At 39.7% G+C, this 21145-nt stretch overlaps 1 protein-coding gene across 1 annotated transcript in view; it reads left to right on the forward strand.

Annotated features, from left to right (window-relative positions):
- The first annotated feature begins 283 nt into the window (after window positions 1–283).
- LOC119787076 (B-cell lymphoma/leukemia 11A-like) overlaps window positions 284–21145 on the forward strand; it is a 45431-nt gene continuing 24569 nt past the window's right edge. Inside the window, exons 1-2 of the mRNA XM_038290703.1 lie at window positions 284–699; window positions 4230–4622. Of these exons, the coding sequence (XP_038146631.1) occupies window positions 645–699; window positions 4230–4622 (448 nt within the window). The 5' untranslated portion in view covers window positions 284–644. The remainder of the gene's footprint in view (window positions 700–4229; window positions 4623–21145) is intronic.

Here is a 21145-nt window from a genome sequence, read left to right on the forward strand (position 1 = left end):
GCTTTTTTTTTTTTTTTAAAGAAGCCTATTCTGTCTATTTCTTGTCGTGCTCTGTTCTCTAATTTGCATACGCTGCGTACTAGCTAAATTGATCCTCTACTACATCCACGCTGTGCTGCGCAATCTCCCTGCTCCATGCGCTCTGTGGCGGTCCTACCCCTCTCCCATAGCCCAGCCCCCTTGATCTCCTTCGTCCACTGGTATGTACAGGGTGTCTCTCTCTCTTCCATAGGTAGTCCATAATGAGTGTCCATTGGTTTTCATTAAGGCTTGCCCCCTCCCTCCAACTGGCCTGCTTCACCCATCCCATGTTTTCTATGTCTCAGTCCGTTCACTGCCCGACGTTCAAGTTCGTAGGAACGTCACGTCCGCACTTGAACTTGCAGCTCAGGGGGGGCTTCACCGTATACCCCATCACTCACCCTCTCTCCCTCTTTGGAGGAAAAGTCATGAAGAGCTCCACACAGCCCGTTGCGCGTTACGCATCCCGCTCCGTCTGACCCGCAGATCCGCTTCTGCTTTTTGTCCCTCTTCCTCCTTCATCCAGATGACAGACGCATCAAATGAAGATTTTTTATTTGGAGTGTACCTCTTAGGATTGGATTTCCCGATGTGAACTCGGCTGAGAAGCCCTTTGCCGAACCATGTCTCGTCGCAAGCAAGGCAAACCCTTGCACTTGAGCAAACGGGAGTTTTCGCGTAAGTGGGAATTATTCGCCTTTCGTTTTTATTCTAAACCCCTTCACTGATCCACTTATTGCCCCTTTCATTTCTTTTAAATACTACTTCATTGGGTCAATTGTAAAGGTGCGAGGGCACCGACACATGTTGTTCCCAGATATGTGAGGATCTCCAGGGTGAAAAGTTCCGACAGGAACCTCCGCACTAGAGGTAGTTGTATAACTAGTCATCAAGGTTTCTTTCGCCATTAAAGGGCATGAGTGAGTGAGCTTTATGGCCAGAGACCTTTGGCTGCATGTGAAGGAAGCCAGGCTTCACAGTTGCGGACATTCACCCACAACTTCCCGTGTGTAGCTTCCGATGTCCCTGAGCTACTACAGTCTGGATCATCTGGCTGCAATGTTTGTGCGTATTTGGACACAGGGAAGAACAGGATAGTGTTTACATACACACACGTTAACAGCGCGGGGAACTGTCTGTGCCATGGCGAAAGGAAAGAGTACATTTTCTTCTCAACACAGGATGTAAACATTACACTATTTAACAGACATGTTGTGCTATGTGATCAAAACTAATATAGACAGAAAAATCCTAGTGGGAGCTCAGGTTTGTGGTAGAAATGCCGTTTTACGCACACCGTGAGGCGATGTGGTTCAGCTTTTAGTCGCTGCAACGGCTTCTTTAACGCAACATTTATATATTTTATCGTAGTGAGTGACAGCAGGAAGCCCAGAAGCGTCGCATCAACTGGTTCCTCACGGATCAGTGATGACGAGGATGCTTTTTATACTCAAACACACACACAAACACACGTGGGGTGCTGTTGTTAAACTAAATCCAACTTGGAGACAGAAATCAGGAGGGTTTGTACTCCGTTCCACCTTAATTGGGGTTATTGCTGTTGTCTGTACGTCGAAATCAATAATGGGTTGATTTGCTTAACCTGATATACCCATGCCCAATAGAAAAATTGGTAGGGGGGCGTTGCCAGTTGGGGGCGCACTGTGATTGCGCTACTTTGCAAGGGTTGGTGGTAGCACAAGTTGGGGGTGGGGGGCGCCCCTTATTCACATGAACTTGATCTACTTTGTCCATCTGCTACCGAATAAATAAACAAGTATATATATATATATATATATATATATATATATATATATATATATATATATATATATATATATATATATATATATATATATATATATATATATATATATATATTTATATATATATATTTATGGCCATTATCCTTAAATTTTCTCTTCTGCTGCTTAAGTGGAAGCTTTTCTAAACATGACAACAGGGGAAAAAAATAAAAGATAAGCCTTAAAATGAGGAAAGAAAAACAAAACAAAATAGCAGTCTTATAATGTAGTGATATAAATCATAGTACCTCCACCCCCTTAGCGTCCCTCCTTAAAGGCTTTGTGGAGGCACTCTGTGTTATTTTATTTTATTTATTCATTTATTTATCATTTTTTGCTTTGTAATCTGCAAAAGGGAAACTTTTTGTAATATAACTTTTTGTAATATAACAAATATTTGAAAAATAAAATTTAAATGAAAAACATTTGCCATTTTTCAGGAATTAAGTCAAAGGATATTATTGATCCACCGAGTAATGTTGGCCTTAACTGGCAAAGTGAAATAGGCTAAATGATTTTCCTTATAATCAAAGACATGAGCTGCAGCAGAGGTCCAGTGGGAGATGACCTAAACTACTTAAAATTTAGCTCAGTAAGAAGTGTCTGGAAAAAAAAAAAAAAAAGGTTTTCATTCACATGACTAGTCTTCGGCATCACAATAAGATTCCTTCCTTTGGAAGAACGAGAAATGTTTCTAACCCAACCTCACACACCTTCGCCTGCATCCGTAGCACAAATCGGTTTAGATAAGCCTCAGTGAAATAGGCGGCCTGCATTCCTTCATCTTTAATGCAGTCAAACTTACAAATAACGGGGGCCTATCTCGCCTACAGTCCCTCACCACCTTCTCATCTGACCCGACGCTGAATTAGAGGTTGTAGCGGCGGCAAGAATTCATCACATCTTATCTCGACATCCCAGTTGGGGCGCCTGATGTCATTTACCATGTGGCTAGAACACTTCTTTTTAAAAGCTGCCTCTCTCTCCTCTTTGTCTATCTGTCAGTACTTCAGGGACCTACTCCACATCCAACCCCTCCATGTCTAACCTTGGTTCACAAGATCCCAGCACTTTTAACGAAATGGGGTCCAATCATTTTGAACTCAAATTAGAATCTATTTTTTGATTCTCAGAGGTGTTAGGTTCATTAAAAAAGCAAGATTGGCAGCACAATAAAGAGGGTCAAGCAACTTAATCGTTTGGCGGCTGCAGCAAGCTGAACGTGTCAGTCCTTATCGAAGCAGGCTGTGTTGCTCTTTTCTTATCTTTCCTCTTTTGCGAGGTCTTTAAAAAATGTCACATTTACACTTTAAATCCCGACCGTACTCTTTAAGATGCCTACAAAAGTAAATGTTAGCAATATGAAAAACAGCAATTCACTTGTTCTCACATGTACCATTCTTAGCAGAAGTATTCATACCCCTTTAAACCTTCTTCCGTGTTTCAGTTTCTACAGACCTGAATAGATTTTTGAGGTCATTTTTCAACTGGAATTCTGAACTCCGCCTCAGTGATTTGGTTGTTTTATTTCCCATACAGTAGCAGCTGTAATGCTATAGAAACTATTCCACAGTACAATGCTGCCACAGCCATGTTTCATGGTTCGCTATAACATGGCAGTTTTTCTTTAAACATAAAAGTGAGCATTTGGACCAGAAAGTTCAGCTGTGGTCCATTCTAATAATGATTGATAATTGAACATTATTGATCTCACAATGGAGAAATTTACCTCTCCATTTAACCAATCCCCTTGGGGAGTAGTGGGCTGCCATCATGGGGCGCCGGGGGAGCAGTGTGTGGTTAAGGGTCTTGCTCAGACAGCCAGAGTGGCAGTCTGTGGGAGAGGACTACATCAACTTCTTTAACATGCTTTTGCCTCTAAAGATTGCGCCTTGATGCCCCAAAGAGAGCTTTTCATAGCTTTCTTTCAACAATGCCTTTTTTTTTTCAATCACAACTTTTCCAGGTATAGTAGGCTTATTGAGTGCCCCTCCAAAGTTAACACCGTCTCCACCCTTAATCTTCTCCTTGCACATTCTGTTAATTGAGGCGAATGACCATATCTTAGTAAGTTTTCAGGTTTGACCTATTAGTATTCCTTTTTCTAATGAATTAGGTCATTCTAGTTGCTGGAATGGATTTTATTAAGGGAAATCAGAAGGAACGGGTTAGAGTAGCGTTCTAGGTCACACCACACTTTTCAGATTTTTATTTGTATATAAATTTTAAAAAACATGTTTTAATTCCCCTTTACCTCCCAGTCATCCACTATTTATCATTTAGATAATATCATGAAAAAATTATATTTAAAATTATGAATGCTTTATAAGGGCAGTGTTGCACCAGTCTGCTGTTTCTGTTACCAAAATCCCGTTTTATTTTTTATTTTTTTTGCTTTTCCAGCGGAGCCACCCTCAGGTGTTTTAGGCGAAGAAGACTCTCAGGACTCCTCCAGGCTGGGTGTGGCTCAGGACGAGCCCCTTAAAGGGGATCCGGACCTGCTCACCTGCGGCCAGTGCCACACACGCTTCCCCCTCGCAGACATCCTGCTATTCATCGAGCACAAACGGAGGCAATGCCACGACAGCCTCTGCTCGGACAAGCCTCTGGACAGGCCTCCATCCTCGCCGCTCGCCTCTCCCCTCTCCACCTCCTCGTCTCACTCCCGAAGCCAACAGCTGTACCCGCAGAAGGCGCGTCACCCGGTGGAGGTGGCTGTACAGGTGTCGCCTCTGGATGAGGATTGTTTATCTGCACCATTGCAAGGAATAATCCCCAAGCAGGAGAATGTCACAGGTAAATACACAGGGAGCTTGATATGGGTGCCTGGACAGATAACACACGTTCTGGGATCACATAGTCTTTTTAAGAGGAAAAAAAGAGAAGAAAATATAAATATGACCTTAAACTTGCTTGGATTGCTTGTTGTTATTAGGATGTTAACAAATTAGCATAAAAAGGAGCAAAAATATGTGTTGCTGCAAAATGCAAAATTTCCCAGCTGTGTCTAAAAGCTAAATGAAGATCAGGCGCCCTGAAAATGAAGGAAACATTTGGAGCTAATAAATAAGACAAAAATGCTGTCCGACAAAGACACTTATCCAAAAAGTGGGAGCCTGTCCTGCAGCACAGATGTGTTCAAATCCTGGGGATACATTTTTTCTCTCTCATGTGGTGCTCAGTGATGTATATCTTTCCCTTACTGGCTTATTACTCTGTCATACTGTATCTCTTTTACCCTCAAATATGCGCCTGTAGAGGTTCTAAAATTAAAAAGCGATGGAGAAGAATGTAATTATCTGTCAGCGCATAAGTGTTTATTTGAGGAACTCTTCAGCCACTAATTGTCAGTGTTTTTCTTGATTTTAAGTAATTAAGGACTTCTTAAGCTGGCTAGTTGGTTTGTTGGGTGTCCACGGGGGCTAAATGAGGCTGCAGTGAAAACACAAGTTGCTGTGCAAACAAGCATGCATCACTCATGGCTGTTTTTTCTTACATAGCGCTCTTTGATTTCGTTCAGCACTTTGAAACGTTTGTTCCTGCTGGTTAAAGGGGGGCCGATAGCGCCTGCCGGATTATGCTGATTGTCTGGGACCGTTGTCGTTTAATTTGAAGCCAATGAAGACTAAATGTTTAGAGGGAGCTCCATGGCTTTCCTCTCCTGTACAGCATTAGGCAGAAACACGGATTTGCAGATGGCCTTCTGTAGAAAGCTACTGTTATTTCTGTTGGTTAGTTCTCCCCCTGTGACACAGAATGACCACTGTTACTTAGTTTACAATTTGTTAAACATCTGTGTATGCACCCCTACAAACACACACATAAACACATCTGACATGCCTTCTGCCTTTGTCAGCTGTTCAAACATGAATTTCTTTAGTAATTTAGATCTTCATGCAGTGGAGTTCACATGATATCATAAGGTCGCTGGCATTGTGAACAGGGCTTTATTTATTGGACTTATAAACTGTTTGGACTTTGTGTAATGGCAGAGCCGGTCCAAGATCGTATGTGGCCCTCAACAGTTTTGTTGGGGGGGGGGCTTTGTTTGTATCTTCCATGTTAAATAGTTATTTTTTATTCTTTTGACATTATCAATATTATGTTAGACAGCAGCAAAGTAAGATCATCAATGCAATGTAATATATTATTATTTATCTAAACAATGCCTTGAATAAAAAATATATTTTGATTAATACTGCCGCATTTACTTACTTGTGCAATTTCCCAGGTAGAAATAACAGAAATAAAAAAAAGGAAAAAAAAAAAGATTTAAATACTTTCTTTCTAATGGTAGCAGTTACAGACCTGTTACTAGTATCAAGGTATACCAGTGATATACGAATAGTTTCTAATAGTAACTGTTTTAAATCTATACTCTTTATATTAAAGCATTTAGAGATAGAGATCCAAGAAGGTACTATTTTGTTTTACTCAGTATTACAGCCCCACCACCACCACTTACTGCATACTGTCACTTTACTGGCTGAAAGAAAACTAATATCTTTTTTAATTTATTTACAAGAAAAGAAAAATCAGCAATTTGGTTATACCTCAATTGGCCAAAAAGGCAATCTAGGCATGAGAACTAAAACAGCATCTTCTATGACTCTTATCAGGGCTGGCAACCTCTCACTACCATATCTCATAAGCATTCGGCTGCAGGCTGACTACCTGAGCAGCAGAACGTTCCAAATTGCGTATACTATATCAGCTTGTTATAACTTCAGTGTTCCCATATAAAGAGCAAAATGACAAAAAAAATTGGATATTTTCTCAATAGACCCATGGAAATTAATAATAAAATGAATCAATTTCATATTTTCGACTCAGTCTACCAGAATGTGGTAATCGACTTTGGCAGATGGCTGCTCACACTGAGCCTGGTCCTGCTGGAGGTTTCTTCCTAAGGGAGTTTTTCCTCTCCACTGTCGCTACAAGCATGCTTTGTGTGAGGAGTTGCCTTTGAGTCATTTAGTTTAACTGTTTTTTCTTAGATAGAAAACTTTGAATGCGTTGTAATTGGCCTGCCAGTTCTAGGGCCTGGGGCATTGATTGAGGCTAGAGCACTTGCAGGCAAAAATTATTTTGGCCGCTGGCGGGTGGGGCAAGTTTACTAGGCTAGTCTTTTTTTTTTTATATAGCTTATGACTTAGTACTGTAAAAAGGCGGTAATGTTACACAAGTTTATCTCACTAAGAATCTTGCATCACCCCATGTTTTCCTCAGAAATCAGAATTTATAGTCATTACACCTATATCCATTTGAGCATTAACTATCACAAACTCTGTTTCAACTTGATGTTTTGCTTGTGTAAAAAATAATTTGTACACCAGATTAGTTTCAAGCTTTGAACTTTTGGAGTAAGAAGAGAAAATGTAGAAAATGAAAGAAAAAACCTGCAGGGAAATTTGGGGTTTAAACTGAAAATGCAGAATGTTTATGCAGAACACTCTGCGTTAAGAAGCCAGTCCCCTCCACTGCTGCTGGCATCACCTTCACCACCACCTCTGTTTTCTGCACCCAAGATTGATGGATGCAGACTGGCAGAGCCAGTGAGCCACCTCACACTCAATATGCTTGCTGCCATGTTCCTTCACCCTCTCAGTTAAAGTCTGACACCGAGCTGAGCCATCTCAATACATACTGTCCCTAAACTGGCTTCATTCTCGCTCCATTCCAGGAGAGTACATATGTTACAGCCCTGCACTTGAAAGTGCCCCCCCTTTTGCCCCTCTCCCTCCTACTGACCTGTCATTTGACACAGATAGATTTCCATATGGACAGCAGTTTGTAAAAGCAAAGGGACTCGGTTTAGGCTGAGAAAAGAGGCTGCTAGATTCAGAGGGTGCTGGAACCCAAGGGATGGCTGAACTTGTAGGGGTGGGGGTGGACATTCAGCAATAGACCCAGTGCCGGAAAGGAGCTGTGTCTTTCGGTCTATGTCTAGGGGACAGCTGGGAGTCTCTTGATTGCAGCTGGGGCTTTGGTCTGCTGTCTGGAGCTGCAGGCCGTTAGCAGAGGGCAAAGCAGCCTGTGTGCCATCATTTGCATGATAAACAATTTAAGATATGCATAGGGACACCAAAGCTGTTGTCTTGCTGTTTTTTTTGTAATAAGGGCATCCTAATCCCAAAAAAACCTAAAGTGTCCTATTTAATTTTTTCATAAAATAACAGACCTTATGAAGCTCAGTCTGTGTTTTCAATAATCTTGTTTTATTGTAGAATTGTTTAGTTTAGGCTACACATGTAAGGTGGTTACAGAACTTAAGACATACCAAGATTTTTCAAAGATCAAGGTTTAAAGAATGCGAACATCTGCTGTTTTACTGTTTTTACACTTTAACATGCATCTAAAGCAATGCTACAGAAAAAGCCAGAGATCAGAATATGGAATATGAAGTTTCTCATCGTTGCTTCTCACCAGCCTGTACCTGTACACTGATGGTTCGATGGTTAAAAGATGTTTAGTGATCTTTAGGACTGAAACCATTAATTGGATTAATCACGATTAATTGATTAATGAAATAATCAAATAATTTAGTAATCGAATCATCGTTAACTGGAGTATAGAGACTCTAAAACATTCCTTTAGCTGACAGAAGGACCCACTTAAGAATATATATATAAACATTTTGCATTTAAGGTTAAAAAAATATCCCTGTCAATTTGCTCTATCCAGAACTCCTGAAGTGGAAAAGTTTTAGCTTCATATGGTTTAATTTCATTAAAAAAGTCTTCTTTAAGGAATGTTTGGCTATCGGATTATTAATCGATTAATCAAAAAAGCAATCAACAGAATAGACGATTTTCAAAATAAACGTTAGTTGCAGCCCTACTGATCTTATATCTCCCATGAAACAATAAATGTGCTGAATGGAAATATTTCCATTATCAAAGGGAAAGCATTTAATTGCCTGGTAACCAAAAAGCACCCACTCCCCTAAAATATGTATATATATATATATACAAAGTGTATTGATTATCTAAACAGTGTCTATAAATAAAACAGGAAGCAATGACATTTGATAGTCGCTGAATTCCAACTAACAAAATTAGCCACAACTATATCAATTTTCAGACCAATCCTTCTATAAATCAAGAATCACTCATTCTGCAACAATTAATGTTAGATTTTCAACTTTTTTACTGTTTGTTGAGTTCAGTCCATGACCCTTTTATTTAAAGAGAGCCAACGGCAACAAAGTAAGCAACTATTTCTGGTGTTATTGGAGACCTCTTGAGACATGTTTTTACTTTGTTACATGGTACTGTGGCCCTGAAGCTAATGTTAACTTTAGTTTTATTAGCCGCTAATAGTCAGTGCCCAAAGTTTTACCTAATAAAGAATTTAAAGTAGGGGTGCTGTGTACGGTATGTTGCATTTCAACCCAATTTAGTCGACCATTTCAATGAAAAGCCTTTAGTAGACAAATGCATCAAGAAAACCATTTAAATAGATCAGTTTTGCTGTTGTATTAACGGAGTCCACCCATTAAGGAATATACTAACATCGCAACTCCAGTTCTTTGGTTTGACAAGTAACTTTGTGTTTTCGTTTTTTTATATATTTGTGTGAAAACCTAATCTCCTGCAGGTTTAATGTTTTTTTCTCTATATGTCGAATAACTGGACCAAGATTTTCAATTTTTTAGGCTTAAAGCCACACTATCACATTTCAGTGTAAAAGCAGCTCATGCCCCATATTCTGTAATTAGCATCTCTACAGCTAATTTGTCTTTGTTAAATTATAGACTGCCACCCCATTTTTCTGATTATATTTACACATCATTTTGATTCTCCTTCTCATCCCTCAAAGAATTAGCACCTTTTACATTCTCACCAGCGTAACCACATGTGTTAATGAGGCCACTGTAGCTGTGCCAAGCAACCGAAATCTCACTCTTTGACTCCTTCCAGTGTGCTGCCTCCATTGTAATGTGGAGCCAAATCAATACTGAGTCAATTATGGCGGCCACCTTTTTCACCCCTTCTTCTTCCTACCCTCCCCATAAGGGGGAAAACACCGTAACAATGGAGCAATATTTCTTAGCTCAATTGCTTCCTGTTTTCTGGCTGTGTGTAGTCAGACACAAAGGTGTTCAGGAAGCTCTGTGTTGGCACTTTGCCACATTTCTCCACCTCCTCTTCTAAGGCCTCATGCATCTACGCGGGGTGTCACTCAGGCAGAACCTGGGGGTGAGCAGTGAGTTACACTTCTGTGGCTGTGTGTGCTTGAGCAGGGGGGGTTGGTCAGAGGGGCTCCCTCGCTGTGATATTTTGTGCAATGTATGTGTGAAAGCATATGGTATCGTGCAAGTTTCTGTGCTTTGTTTCGGTGATCACTTTAATTGATACTGAAAAGGCACAGATGCATGCTGCTGTAATTATTGGACACCAGCTAATATTTGAGCATAAGCGCTCCTTTGTCTGTGAGAACTGAGTCTAATTTGACCACAGAGTCGCTTTGGGCTCTGATAACATCAGTCCTATTTTTGGCTTGACTAAGTTTTAATAGAGGTGAACAGGGATAGTTTTAAAGATGATAGGGAATTTTTGGTATTCGGAAGATGAGTTCCAAGCACCTTCAAATGTCGGTGAAGATTTGTCAGCCTTTGTTGTTGGATTTAGTGTTAGTGGCTCCAACTGCATTTAAGAGCCAAATAATACATATTGAGTGCGGATGTGGTGTTAATGCATGTGTATGTAAGAGAGTGGGCTTTGACCACTTAAATGCTCTATGGCTTTTTGTTGGTGTGTGTCAGAGGTAGGGGGAAAAAAAGAAAGCATGTGCATGGTTCTGTTTGTTAAAGCTTTATTACCCTGGGCGTGTAGGCTGAACATGAAAGAGTCTTTGACTTGGCCAGCCTTGCCTGAGGACACCTCTCTGTGGACCATGCCAGGCCAGACTTGGCACACAGTGATGGGTTTAAAACCCTGGCTGGCTTAAACATGTGTGCGCGAGTCAGAGTAGGTATATCTGTTTTCCACGTCCGCGAGGGAAAAGGTACAGTGAGGGGGGTGCCCACATACAGGAATCTTTGTTTGTTGGTCTGTATGTGTGAAAGACAGCAGGAGGGTCGGTATTTGCTGGAGTGCTTGTGGGTTGTATGTGCATATGCCATCCTTTGGTGGTGGTGGTGGGTGGTGGGGGGGTGTCGGGCTTCCTGTGTCTCTGTTTGTCTTCTAACAACCCAAGCACCACAGCCTCGGGCCATTCAGGTGGAGGCTAGTTGAAGTATGCACACAAACACAATCACAATGTGCACAAAAGGAGGCTCATCCAAGTGCACTCGCAGAAACAAATCTGGTCGACTAACACAACAAATACCTATTTAGTAAGTTACACACACACACACATACATGTGTGTAACATTTCCATTGACTTTCAGTCATTTGACACAGACCCAACCCCCCCCCCCCCCCCTTCACATGTAGCACCTGTGGACCTCCCGTCGGTGAACCTCTGTTTTGTCTAGAATAAATGTGCTGCCGGAGAGACCCCATGATGTGTTGTGAGTTGATGAGATGTGTCAGAAACATATGATCCTTATTTTAGCCCCCTCTATTTTTGCCCCCCCCCACCCCCCCCCCCCCCCCCCCCAATGTCTCGTAGTGCTCCACTGGTTTGCCTCAGGGAACTGGAAACTGAAAGTTTTGGCTACATTAGCGTGTCTGCACCTCTTAAAGGCTTCCAACTTCCACTCTGGAGCTCATTCTCACTCTTGCAGACTTGGCCGCAGACCGAGTTGGAACACACATGCGTCACGGCTCTCTCTCTATCCCCTTTACCTACTGTCGGACCAAGAAACAGCCTTGTTTGTCAGCGATCGCGTCACGTAAGATGAAAAAAGCATCCTCAGAAATGAGAGCGTCCTGCCGCTGTCCTGTCAATAGAGTGGCAGGCAGTCACATCCACAGGTCAGGTGTCATTTGACAGCGTCAGGGCTTGTCATGCCAGCCCCTCCCTTTCACCCTGGTTTCACCACCTGCAGGTTAATGATTTTATTTTTAGGCAGAACAGAGACAGAGAAGAAAATGTTGCTTAGATGCAGCTGTAGCTCAGAACTGACTGATCAGACAAAGACAGCTGTGATATTTTAGGAAGGTGGTTTAGTTTGAAGAAGGAAAAGGGACAGATTTTATGGAGATGCAGTTAGTTTTTGTTTTTTATTGGCATCACTTTGTAAGTCCACAAATAGAGAAAGGAATTAGCCATATTCTTTTAGTTTTTAATACAATTACCCTCTAGTTGTTTTTACAGGAACAGTTCATAATTTTTGAGGTGAGGTTCTTTAAAATGTTCTGAACAGTCAAGGCAAGATGGGGCAAGTTTATTTGTATAGCTGCTTTCATCAACAGGGAAATTCAAAATCACACAAAGACAAAAACATCAAATACACAAAAAGACACATTACTCCACTATGATTGATACAGTGAGCTTAAAGTAATGATAAAAATAACACAGTTTCATTTTTTGTTATTTTTATAGTGAAGTAAGCATTGAAGCTATACCTTTATTTTAGTTCTGGTCTTGTTAATGCTGAGTAAAAAAGCCCCAGATGACATGATGGTTTTACATCATTCACACCTGCCCCAAAACTCTGGGAATGTCTGGTGTAATGTGATTCATTCAAGTTTCACATCCCTTGTTTACCTGTGAATACATTACATTATTTCAATAATTCTACCTACTTAAAACGAAAACACCTCAGTTTTTGTGTGTACAGTTTTTAAACCCTTTATTCTGGTAGTCAGAGTCTAAATGTTGTTTGCTTGTTTTCGTATTCTATATATTTTTTTTAGGGCTGCGGGAGATAAAAAACCCCAAAACAAACAAAAAAAAAATCATCAAACAAAAAACCCCCAGAAACAATACCCATTGGGTGTTTCAGATGATATTCAAACATTTCCATGCTTGACCTGCACAACCAGCGGTCCAACTTAAATGTAGAAACTCCTTAGATAAAATTGTGCTCTATTTTTATCCACTCTTACAAATATCAGTTCTCAGCTCTTATTACTCCTGTACCACAACTTAAAATTATAATTTATTTATACAGAAGAAAGCTGCCTTTATGTTCCTGACATTGATTCTTAATAAAAAAAAAAAACTCTTTTTAAAAACATGTTAATGTAATTTAAGTTTAAAACACATATATAGCTGTAAATCACAACTGTGCATATAATTAATGTGAACTCATGTACAAATGAGGTGCATTTCAATTTTCAAGTTTCAAATTAGGTTAGATGGTTCCTGTGTCAAACATGTGCTGAGACAGAACTTGTAAGGTGTTTCCCATCAGAGTAACGGCTGAAGGGAGAGGAAAAAAATAGTAAAAGTCAAATAGCTTCAGTTCATAAAAACTGTTACTCTGACTATCCCAAGACCATTTCATGATTTTAGATATTTAGAGACACTGTTAATGAACTTTAAACGTCTAATAAACAATTGAATGTGTATTGATTATCTAAAGCTCATTAGATACTTAAATCAGGTATTTAACTATTATTTAGTTGTATAAATGTTTGAATTTTTAAATAGATTTAAAAATATTAGAGAAACTGTGAAATTAAAGGTATAGTGGAGGATGTTCTTTTTCTGGGTGGATCATCAATTTAAGTGGTCCTACTAATTTTCAATCATTCTGGTGATATGTTTACGTAAGGTCATCCTAAGTGCTCGTCCCCATTTTCACTTAGTCTGACATGGTGGAAAAACTGCAAATCTTGTATCTTGTAAAGCTTATATGAGCGATGCAAACAGCTAATTTTAAACAAAGCGTGCAAGAGGAGACATGTGCTTTTGCATGCGCTTACACACGTTCAATAGGCATTCCTTCTTTGGAGTGGGTACAGGGTTGAGCATGGGCATTTTGTTTTTAAGCCAAATGGGCGATTCTTTTCAAAAATTAGTAAAAATCCTTCACTATACTTTTAACATGAATTAACTTGGGATTGCAAAAAATTAAAAAACAAACCACTGTACTTTTTCCCCGCTTGTTTTTAACTTTTTTAGAATGGCTACGTCCTGGATGAATGACAATCTTCACCCAATTAACTTGGGAACTCTTGTTCACTAGCATACTGTTATAACTAGCTTAGTTTTTACAACTATACTCTCATTATGGAAAAATGTATTTTCAACATTGAAACACTGTCTATTGCTCTGTGGGAAAGCTTTATGTCTTTCTTCATGTCATGTTTCTCACAAGACGACAATCCATGACACTCTGCTTCCTCCATCTATTCAAAGGATAAATAATAGTCAGTTTCAATGTCAATAATAGCCCATTACAGACTGGCTGATGGTTTAAAGGTTCATTAAATAGCATTCACTTAAGGACGACTCTGTTTTGGAGATTCAAGTTGGGATCAGGCTGAGTCCCACTTGGACTAGCAAGGACCACATATCTAGACTTAGATTTCGGCATATTTATCTGAACGTTGAAAAGACCTTTAAGAATGCCTTCTCCGCCTGGTCATGTTGTGGCCTTTGAGTTGCTTGTTGCACCATGTGCTTCATTTCTCCTCGGTAGTCATAATTTCATACATCCAGGTACGACATTTTAACAGTGATACTTCTGTATTCACGGTGGCTGCTACTAACACCAAAAAATAGCTAAACCTTTTTAAGTTTAGCATTTTTTGCCATTTTTCTCTTATTTGCGTGACATGTAGTCAGTCTTACATATGCTTCGTTTTAGTATTCATCAGATATTTCAGTTCTCTTTTTATGTGAAAAATACCTCGTACAACAGTGTCTTTGCCTTTTATGTGGTTGTAGCAGTTGTCTTAGTGGTCATATACATACAACAGGGAAACAAAGTGTCTACCAGTGGGAAACTGAAACACTATCAACTTGGAGATTGATTCACTTCTCAGTTTTGAATTCCAAGGTAATCAAACGCACCAACAGCACTGCAGGACTCTTGCTTTGTCTTTCTCACACTCATAAAGATAAAGCTAAGGACACACAGGAGGTGTGGTTATGAGGGATTCTTGTTAATCTGAGACTACAGATTCTTGTAAATGGTTGGCTTTCCATCTGCCTAACTGCAGACTGCTTCAACTCTGACTGTAACTCTCAGAGCTGTTTACTAAGAACATACATGAAGTTTTGTAAAATATAAATGTGCACCCGTAGTGAGATTTATTTCACAAGGGGCTTGAAAGCCGGCTTGCCTCCTAATAGTTCAAATCCAGCCTACATTTGATCTTCTATTCAAACCCCACATCTTTTAAATGTTGATTAGAGGATAACGACTTTTATTCATTCATTTTTTAGGGAGTCATAATTTAGTCATTAAAAACACTTTAGGCTTTAAAAAGTTTTGGGGCCAGAATGTTTGCTTCTCCACAGAAATGGGAAATCACATGGTGGAGCAAACAAGACCCTCTTGCACACCAATGCTAATTGCACATTCATGAATGCATACATGCATGCACACATGCCTATACTTTCACTTCATCCACACACCATACAACACTGACCCATGGTCCTCTTTCCACACATACAGAGCCATAAATGCACACTCCTGTCCCAGGCACCCTTTACTTTTTGCAGGCTGAATCTCCCTGATAACATACTGGCATCCTCATTTAAATTTGAAGCGCTTCTTTAATCTTCAAAGGCCTGATTGCTTTATGAATATGCATGAACTGAGCTGACTCTCAGTTCATTACCTTGTTGTAAATTCTAATGACCATTAGGGCCCTGCACGGTAATTGCCAATTGTTTTGCATTTTTGATTAGCCCATTACTGGAGCACATTATGAACATGTCTGCCCTGCCAGGCCACGGAAAGAAACAGCAGGAGGAGGGAGGGAGAGTGTGCAAGTAGGGAATATTTGATGGGTAGTGAAATAAAGTGTAGGGAGTGTTAATTTTGAGGACTGGCTGTAGGCTGAGGAAGAAAGGACTGTGGAGAAAAATACACAATGAAGTTCCATAAACAAGCTCTGTTTAAGTTATCTAGGCAGAGTCTGAGTGCAAGAGCATGTACCTGGCTGCCTTTTGTCAGCAGGTGTATTTGTTGACTGCAAACTGCAATGTCTGACCAAATTTGTGCACACATCCAAGTTTACATGCAGCTCTGTTCGCTGGACGGGACAGTCGGAGTGCTGGGAGTGGAGAGATTCTGGTAGAGCTTCCCAACGCACGGTGTGTCTGGGACTCATGAAAAATTGATGGCTCCAAGCAGAATGGCATTGCCAGGCTACAACTTGATAACATCTAATGGATAATTTAGCACTCTAAAACCTGCAAGCCTCTCTCCCCTCCCTCCTTTTGTAGCTTGGGGAGAGCAGAACAGCTGCTGGGCTTTGGAGGCGGATATTGTGGCTGTTTGTCAGACACATAGAGGAGGAAAGAAAAACAACAGAGGGAGTGAAAGACAGAAAGGGACCAATGAAACTACCTTAAAATCAGAGTGGGTATAACCAGAGTGCCCTGTAAACCTTTTTTTTTTCTGAGACCCTCTGGAAGTTGGCATAGAAAGGTTCTTGCAATAGCCCCAATCATTTGGATGTTAGCATAGGTGAGGATAAGACATAATCTAAAATTTTCTACCACTATCATCCTGCAATTTATGCACACTGCTTGATCCTACTGTCATTATCTTATAGATAGTTATCAAAAGGCCGGAAATGGAAATAAGTGAATTAGAAATGCTCCATGTCTGTAGGATACCGGTAGACGGCATCATACAAGATTATTCCAAATCTATTACCAAAACTTTTACTCATTATTTATTCATTCTTTTAAATGGGTTAAGGCTTTGCCAAGTGCTGGGGAATGTTACAGAAATACTTTAGATGATATATCTTTAAAAAGAAAGTAAAGTAGACTATTATTGATATAGACCTGTACAAAGTTGAAAAAGAGAAAAAGGCAGTATGATTGTTTCTCTCACAAAGCAAGTGGAATTTGCATATATCAATCTTATATGAATATGTAATCATTATTTATTGTGTCAAAATTAAAATGAATGAAATAAATAAATTTAACATGAAATATGTTCCTTTAGGTACAATAATAAGGCATTTCTGCTCTACTCGCCATTGTTTATAACAGGATGTAGCTTTATATTTTTAGAGTTACGTCAACTTTTAAAAAATAATTGAAAATGTACTTTCTGTGATTTAAGTGATAAAAACAAATCGGGGCTGTATTTAAAGCCTTGTGTTTTCTGTGTAAACTACCAAGCCACACTCACCAGTTCACTATTTAGTTCGAAAATTTGCTCTGAATATCTGTATTTAATGGTATTTAATAGTCTGTGTATGTGCACACTTGAACCCAACAATACAACATCATTGTGGTTACTTTTAGTTAAACTGGGCTGTGATCTGGCTCTGCATACTACCACAATGGCAGACTCTAATCACATACTTTTAACATGTTTAGAGTTTGGTAAAATATCTCATAGTAAGGCCAAGAGATTCAATATACTCCAAAGTGTGGCCCCCCATTTACGTGTGCACGTCTTTGCAATGTTCACATTTTCCCTCTGTAAGGGAAGGAGTCACAATAAAGGAAAATTGTCCAGCAGCTAGTTAGATTTAGCTGCCTTTTCTTGGCTATCAATGTTCAGCTTGTGGGTTTTCACACTATTGCACACTGATTGGGGGGAGACAGAGAAGCTACAGCAGTATCTGTAGCAGCAGAGCCTGCTATGACCACAGGACTCTCAGGGAGACAGCGTGATAGATGGCTTTGTTAAAGGGTCCCAGGGTGTCCCCCTGAACTTGAAACACTGTGTTTATCTTGAATGGAAAAAGTACAGAGAGTGGTGGTGAGTGGGGAGCTGTAAGGAGGGGAAGGAGGAAGCGGGAGAGAGGAGGCCTGTGTCTGATAGGGTCTGGATGGGGGTTGGGGAGGTTAAGGGGGGTCATGAGCAGGCACGGCTGTTGCAAAGACAGAGGGAAGGGAAAGGGGGGATGGGGTAGGCGCTCCTCGTAGCTGTCCATTAACAGATGAACTTGGCAATGATCCAGGCCTCAAAGGTCTTGGGAGACAGCCACACACACACACATTTACACACACAGCCTCATGGTACCTGCTGACTATAGATGGAATGCCACCATGATTCCTTTTTGTCCAGAGGCGAAAGAGGACACGTCTCTGGTTCACCTATGTCGGAACCAGTTCAGACCGGTTAGGAAGCGAGGTCGAATGTAGAAGATGGACAGTCCCTCCTCCGTTGCCTGACCCTCCTCTAACTCTCCTCTTCCTCTCATCCTCCTGTTTTCAAGGCTTTAGTGGAGAAAACAGAGAGAGAACCTCTAACCTGGGGGCAAAGGACAATGCACAAGTGAGAAGAAAACAGAGGGAGCGTGGGAACAAAGCGAAAGACCAGTAGAACTGGTCGTGAGCAGGGATGGGAAGTGGTTGGGTGAAGTGTTTCTGTTGTTGTCAGTGCTCTGCTCTTGATGGGACAACATGAGCTTAATACCACTGTAGTTAGTGTGTACTAAAAACATTGCAGCAAACATGAGAGGGGTGAAAACTAGGGGAACAAATGTGATAGGAAAGATGGTACATAAAGGGCTGCTGTGCTGTGTGGACAAGAAACCTTTATATAAGACAGCTTTGCCTGAAATCTTACTCTGGATGTTTACGTGTTTCTGGAAAGAGAATTATGTTTTGTATCTATTTAAGCAAATCGAATATCTACATCATATAAATGTGTCTTCACACAGAGTCATTCGGGTTTGTTAAACTAATTGTTTATTACCTTTGTTAGCTTAGATAATGATAATGGATATAGCTGGTAGGTCAGAGTACTAACATTTCTGGATTTACAAGAAAATGTACATTTATGCATACCAATGATGTCTTTAATGCACAGTAAAAGAATTGTTTTGAATATAGAGGTGTCCTGATACAATTTTTTAATTTCCGATACAATACCCATATTGCGTCTTTGAGAAGGAACCAATACTGATAATAGCAGGAATCATACATACTTTTATTGCTTATTTTGTACTATAGAATGTTAGAAAATGCTCGATCAAGTGATATTACTAAAACAGAGAACAATAGTCAACAATAAAAAGAGTGAGAAAAACTGACCCATTTAACATTAACCATTCAGCAATGAGTTAAAGAAACTTCAAACGGAAGCAGTGTTTTTATCATCATCATAGTATCAAAGATTATAGATGCAGGCTGATATAATCCCAAATAATTTTTTTGGCTAATATTCAACCAATATTATATAATATATAATAATAATATATAAATTAGATCGGGACACCCTTAGTTGAAGTTCCCAATGTTAAAGCCACATCTGGATACAGAACTTCAGCAGTGGAGGTTTTATCAGAAACTTTAATGATTCTGAGTAGGACAGGTTTCAGAAAGATCACTTGGTTCGGTGTTGGTTTTGCTTTTTAGTTTTTTATTTATTTCTTTTAAGACTTTTTTACTCTCTCTAACAGGTGTAATGTTTGTGTTCACACATGGTCACAATATTTGGTGGTGATATATCACCACCAAATATTGTGACCATATCACCATCTGACTTCTGTCTGGGGACACCAAAGCCACCTGCATGAGCTGTAGTAGAGTGCAGACGTCACACAGCAGCAGCCTGTTTATGGAAGTAGTGGACCCTGTTATGGCATTATCATCAAGATTTTGAACAATGGGATCCGACAATATCAGGATCGCTTTATAAAAAGACAAGGAAGGCAAGAAAAACTGCACAAGGTTAACAACAGCCTTTAAAGCAAATGATTAAATACAACTTATGCGATTAAATACCTATGAAAGTGGTTTAATTCTTTTTTTTTTATGTAAAAGGTTGGAATTGGGCCATTCAAGACTGCCCCGAAAAAGTCCGATATGAGTTTCATATGGGCAAAAAAATTGATTTGGGTCGCATTTGCCTGTTATGTAAATGTCGCCAGCTGTTAGGCAATGTGAGCTTGCAATATCAGCCGTGTAAATGTAGCCTTGGGCTAAAAAGTTGGGTAAAATGTTGCATAAACTATGGTGTGGTCGTAAGGTTGTTGCCTCCCAAAGCTTAACAGCTAATGTTGTGTTAATGTTAAGGTACCAACATTTATTAGCACTTTTGTGAACAGTGCGCTGCTGTGTAACGTCTAATTTCTCCCTCTGAAATTGGGAGTATTGTTCAGACTGATGTCTGATTATGGCCATGTAAAATAAAAGTATGAATGAACTTGGGGGAAAAAAAATAGCCTTAAAATTGGAATTGAGCATGAAGACCTGCTGTGTGAACATAGCCTTAGAAGTATGAGGATTTTGGGTGTAATCTCTGGTTAAAGAATTATTAGTCTTAAATAACCTTGTTTTTGAGAAAGATGAGTCAGTAGTAGCATTAACAAATACAATAAATAACTGGATAACATATAATGGAAATCTTAACTATAAAATGTAGTGCAAAAACTTTAAAATGCAAAGCAGAAATTAAAATATACCATTAACTGTCAGTTTGGGTGGAGGTTTTGATGGACCCAAATGCAGAGACGGAAGCTGTAGTGGTATCTTGCAGTTTCAATAAATAAAAAAGTAGTAACTGAAGCAAAAATCCAAAAATACCAAATACAGAAAACCAAAATCTAGGAGACATCAGGGAAAACAGACACGTTGAACCAGGAAACAACGAGAAATCAGCACACAGTGACTGAGCAGGAAGTGTGTAAATGGGAGACTGAACAAAGACCAGGCTAATCAGCAGATAGGGAGCAGGTGTGGACAGAGGGATCAACAAGAGAGCTAGGAGAAGGAGACTGACTCAAGAGGGAAACTGAGGGTAAACAAGAAATACATAGGAACTCAAAAAATATGACCAAAAACAACTGGAATAAAACAAAATGGGAATGAAACCAATAGACTTAAAACATAGAAAGACATGAATCAAAGTATAACTAAAGACTCAAAAAGATAACTTAAACAGAACCAAAAAGAGCAGAATCATGACATTAACGTCTATCTTTTTATCGGGTTTTGTTCTCTTCCTACTAAGAGGGCATTCAGCTATTTTAAAGAGAGATGAATAAACGTTTATTGCAGTTAAGTTTACATAAATAAACCTTGTATCTCTTCCAGATTTTTTTTTTTTTACAGGTTAATGTTGGTTTGTGGGTAGCCTCACTTTGTACACAGGTGCAAAGTAAGTGCACCGAATAGGTTGGATGTGCAACCAGTTCCAGTACTAAAAATTAGATAAAACTGAAAACAGGAGTCAAATCAAACAACATTTCTGTGTTGTTTCACCCGAGGATGCTAAACAGATGTTTATGACATCATATGTTAATGTATGCAGGGATCCTCTAGGTAGAAAT

This window comes from Cyprinodon tularosa, unplaced genomic scaffold, assembly GCF_016077235.1.
Source record: "Cyprinodon tularosa strain WSP-4 unplaced genomic scaffold, ASM1607723v1 ctg287, whole genome shotgun sequence".
Classification (NCBI taxonomy): domain Eukaryota; kingdom Metazoa; phylum Chordata; class Actinopteri; order Cyprinodontiformes; family Cyprinodontidae; genus Cyprinodon; species Cyprinodon tularosa.